At 40.6% G+C, this 5107-nt stretch overlaps 1 protein-coding gene across 1 annotated transcript; it reads right to left on the bottom strand.

Moving 5' to 3' along the window:
- Window positions 1–382: 382 nt before the first annotated feature.
- On the bottom strand, window positions 383–5107 carry LOC110503365 (zona pellucida-like domain-containing protein 1). Its single transcript, XM_036961609.2, has 10 exons — window positions 4912–5107; window positions 4406–4626; window positions 4031–4212; window positions 3593–3665; window positions 3290–3387; window positions 2757–2837; window positions 2369–2540; window positions 2032–2134; window positions 1704–1733; window positions 383–1392 (listed from the first exon to the last, which is right to left on the bottom strand). The coding sequence occupies exons 1-10, from the start codon at window positions 5051–5053 to the stop codon at window positions 1217–1219; spliced, it is 1278 nt and encodes a 425-aa protein (XP_036817504.2). The 5' UTR covers window positions 5054–5107; the 3' UTR covers window positions 383–1216.

Genomic DNA, 5107 nt, shown 5'->3' with positions numbered 1-5107 from the left:
ATTAGAGTTTTCTTTAATTAAGCATTGATGGCAAAAACTTTCACAAACATTCAAGTTATGTGGAAGTCAGGATTTCAGCCATACTTAAAACCAATAAGTACTGTACATACGGTATATAAATATTCATCATGATCATACATATAGAATGATGAATCACTTTTTCAATTCTCCTCACATGTTAGTACTATACTTAAGCCTACCTTTTCTCAGGTTAAAATAGGCAGTGTGTTATAGAAATAGCTACAAGTAATGTTTTGGTGCTGGCCTTTGTAGAGGACAGTATCAGTCACCCCCAGGTGTCAGGGTTATTTGAATGACCCTTTATTTCTTTAATATAACTGACCCCGTGCCAAGCAACGGATGACAAAAAGACACTAAGGTATTGAAAAGATGTGAAATCAGCCTCACATACTGACCTGGGTCAGTTTTATTACACACTACCTGTAAAAAAAACAATACACGGGTCTATCAAAGGATCAGAACAAAACAAGGAAAACAGTACATAACATTATTATTATTGAACATATACTGTTCCCCTGTACACAAAGTAGGAATTAACTATTTACAGTATCAATATGCGCTTGAGTATGTGTATGTACATGTACACGTGAATGTGTGACAGAGTTTGGCATGACAGTGACTGTTACAGCTGACAGATAAGAGTACGTTAGCGAAATGGAGAGTAAGTACACATTCAAGGAAGGTAGAGTAGCTAAGTAAACCTTTCAGAAAATACAGGTCCCGTTCTACAATAACTGTCCCTATTATGTATTGATGTATTTACTTGGTAGGTACATAGGCACATAGTGAAACTATTGCTTGTGGCTAAACCTCTTACTCTAGAATAATTGTTTGAGATCCCAGTTATGTCTACTGTGAGTTTATTTGCAAGTTATTGACATTCTGCATCGTATTTTCACACCAATTACACCTCACCTGCCTATTTTAGCTGCAGTGCAAATACAAACTGTAGGTATTAGTTATAGTTAGATGGATAAAAAAATGAGGGGGAGAATGAGTCAGAGATAATGAGAGAGAGAGAGAGAGAGAGAGATCAAATCAAATCCAATTTTATTTGTCACATACACATGGTTAGCAGATGTTAATGCGAGTGTAGCGAAATGCTTGTGCGAGAGAGAGAGAGAGAGAGAGAGAGAGAGAGAGAGAGAGAGAGAGAGAGAGAAAGAGAGAGAGAGAGAGCACACCCACGAGAGGTTTATTTGAAGCCAGGGTTCCATGCTCCTGAGGGTGTGGCTGTAGGGAGACGGGGTCTGCGGAGGAGGCGGAGCGAGAGCAGGAAGAAGCCCAGACTGAACACGCCCAGAATGACCACACCTGACAGCAGAGCGCTGGTCACTGGGTTCAACGGGAGGGAGTGGCCACTCGATGCAGCTGGATTACCACACACAAACACACAAAGAGTAAGTATGGGCAGACACAAATACTCACTCAGATAGGCTAAAACCACAGTTAGTGGTTAAGAAACACAAAAGGGAAGTGGAACTTGTGCGTTACCCATTACTATCATAATTCCCGCTGTAAATCCAATGGTGTCATGTTTTCTTTTGAAGGTAGGGAATGTATAAAGAATGTAAATATGTAGCACAGAAAAATGATCTTTTGACATCATAAAGTTTATAGATTAAATAAATGTATCACTTGTCAAGGCATTGCACAAGCAGTGCCAAAGTGAGAGAGCTTACCGAGTTGTGAGTTATTCATTGGAGTTTCATCTGTAAAGAAAAAAAATCAATCATTGATGCTTTCAGAGTTTCAACATTATTGAGGAACACAACCATGCATTTTAATACAAATGTACTGAATAACCAATGAGTATACTGACAAATCCCACCTCATTTTATTCTCACATAACCCTCCATCAGTAGATTTCAAGACTATACAATATATAATCAAAAGGGATTATCGTGTATAGGCTACATTACATCATACAGTTTTAATACTCTCTCTACAACTATATCATGGATATATCAAAATAATCTAATTGAATTCAGACAAAACTATCCTGCGTACCAATCCTGGTGATGATGGGTCCAGCAGTGATGATGGCATCCCCAGACGACGGCCGAGACTCCAGGCTATCCTCTACGTCCCTCCTGCGCCGATGGCCACAGATCTTCCAATATTATATTAATATAAAATCACATACATATACTCCTTTATATGAAACTGTATTCAATAGTGAAGAGTGAATAGTGCTTAGGTATTAATGGACTATGTGAAGCTTCATATTGATCAGAAGTCAAGAAATATGGTACATGTTTTCTGATATTTGCAGAGCATTGAAGTTCCCCCTACTGACTGTACTGATGTTGAACACACCATTTGGTAAGATGTCAAATGTTCTTACCGGCATGAGCAGGACACAGTCATCTACCCGACACAGCTTGGTGACACAGTGCAGAAACACAGTGGACATCTTCTGGTGTCTGTGTTTGACAAAACGGAACACTTCGAAGGCAAAACGACCCATCTGACTCTTCCCATTCTCAAAAACAGTTGTCTGTGGGTCTTTATGGCAGCTGTTTGGAAAGAGCATCGCATGTGCACAAGCACGAACACACACAAAAATGTACTGAAATGTCTAGACCTGTTTTAACTGCTCAATGAGAAAAATGTCCTATCATTCACCATGAGAACCCATTGTGAGGGGCTCTATGATAAGTGGTTGAGGGTGAATGGGTAATGGGACACTTTTGTCATTTATCTTGGCATCATTTGAGAAAAAGCGTGATTACCCAAAGAAAAGGTCGTAGCGCAGTTCATCATTGGGATTCCCTGAGGGAGTGGTGTAACAGTAGTCCATCAAGATATTCCATCTAGAGAGAGACAAAACAGTACGGGGCTGATACAGGATAGAGATCTAACCACACAACACAACAGGATAGATCAGACATTCTTAGCACCACCACTGGCGCCTTCACACAGTCATAGAGGACAGCTGAATGGCAATGAACCAAAGAGGATAGAACTGAATTGGTATGGGGCATAGAGGATAGGTCTTAAATTATAGCGTATGTGTATGACATACTGTGTATAGCATAGTGCAGTTGTACTTGACTACCATATCAATTCTATGCCATCCAGGTTATGTGGGAGAAGGTTACAGCGATTCCATTATTTTTAAACAGCACTTATAATGTCATAATCATAGGTTTCTGGTCACATTATGCTGGAAATCTCAGATCATATCCCCATCTATATTGTGAATGGTAGAAACTAGAACAAAAAATATAACTTTTTCATATCTGAAGATCTCCTTATCTCTTACCGTTTGTCCAGGTTTGTGGCTTTCACTGCAGAAAACACTCGGGTTTTCAAAGCCAGTCCGGCCATTGGGATAGAGAGTTGTTGGTTGTAGGTTGAGTCCTGCACAAAAAGGAGTTTGGCCGTGAATCAAAAAGTTGCCTATTTTTCTGCTACAGTATGTCTATTCCTATATAATAAAACTGTCTCATCATTTGTTTAGTATTTTCAGCATGTTCAAGTTATTATTTGACATTGAATTCCCACTATGAGGGTCCTGTTATGAAGTCCTTGTGTGCACTAAAAAACACTGATGTTGTGTACTCACATTGTAAAGGATCATACTCAAGGTGCTCACAAAGGTACCATTGCTGTCCTTCACTGATATTGCAGCAGATGACCTAGAAAAGGTTCAAATGAATTAGTACAGTTTAGTACAGTTTTTTTTGTGTTTTATTAGGATCCCCATTAGTTGTTGTGAAAGCAGCAGTTACTCTTCCTGGGGTCCACGCAAAACAAGAAACATGCCATAATGCAGAACATTAATAGACAAGAACAGCTCAAGGACAGAACTACATCAATTTAAAAAAGGCACAAAAGACACAAACTATTCGAGGTCAATATGAAATTGTTGACTGACTTCAAATGTCAAATGTATCTTTCAAATGTCAAATTCATCTGTCAAAAATACTGAAATATCTCTACTTATTCAATACTTAAATTGTATTCAAAAGAAGCCCTTCAGGTGTTTATTGCAGGCACCTACGATGCCAGCTGTGAGTTGTTGACCAGGTATTCCAGGGGGTAGCTGCAGCTGAATTTGTACAGCAGGCCGGGCAGATAGCTGATGATGGATGGCGGGTCTGGAGTGTCGATGTACCCTGAGATATTACCAATCTGCACCAGCGACATGTTCCCGTAGGCATTAGCCCCGTAGGCTGTTGTCACCTGAGGACAGGGACATTGTCTCTAAATACACAATCTAGTACAACGCCTACCTTAGCCTCAAGCAAGACGTGCTCCCAAAATATATAACACATTTGATTCTGGTGGTCATATTAATACAAACCTGTGTAAGTATAAAACATAACAGTAGGTGTGTGTGTGTGTGTGTTCGTCCATCTGTGTGTGTATTCCTTACCACCAGGCTATTGCCGCAGGCCTCCAGTGTGCTGAGGCTGATGCTGAACAGTACTGCCGTGGGGAACGTGTTGTTATTAATGAAGCCCCGGCAGTGGGTATCGCCATGGCGACCATTGAGCGCAAGGTCTGCAACGGTGTAGCCGGAGAACAGCACCGGGCAGAAGTTAATCTTCAGGGTCATGGTCTGAACCCCGCAGTACACGCTGATGTCGCGCTCCGCTAAAGAGAGTGAGAGTGAGAGAGAGTGAGACAGAGAGAGAGAGAGAGAGAGAGAGAGAGAGAGAGAGAGAGAGATAGAGAGAGAGAGAGAGAGAGAGATTGAGACAGAGAGAGAGAGAGAGAGAGAGAGAGAGAGCGAGAGAGAGAGAGAGAAAAAGACAAAGAGAAAAATAGACAATGAGATAAAAGGGTAAACAGCAATTCCTACAACAATTCTCAGAACTAAGAATAAGTTAAAATGATTTGAGAGAATTTACATAGAGATTAAATGACTGTCATGCTCACCGGGAAACCTACTGTGGTAGTTGGCATCACAGTTGTATCCATTAAACTGTGCCAAGACTGAAGTGGTCCTACCCATCAGCAGGAGGATCAAACATATCCGCTCCATCTTAACACCTAGAGAGCGAGGTTCACACATTTCCATCCTTCAGAATGTTGACAACGTATAATCTTCAAAATATCTAGGGTGTTGCATGAA

Source organism: Oncorhynchus mykiss, chromosome 24 (genome assembly GCF_057628025.1).
Source record: "Oncorhynchus mykiss isolate SJ-2025 chromosome 24, ASM5762802v1, whole genome shotgun sequence".
Taxonomy (NCBI): domain Eukaryota; kingdom Metazoa; phylum Chordata; class Actinopteri; order Salmoniformes; family Salmonidae; genus Oncorhynchus; species Oncorhynchus mykiss.
Note: the sequence above shows the minus strand (reverse complement) of the source record. Positions and strands in the feature narration are given on the sequence as shown.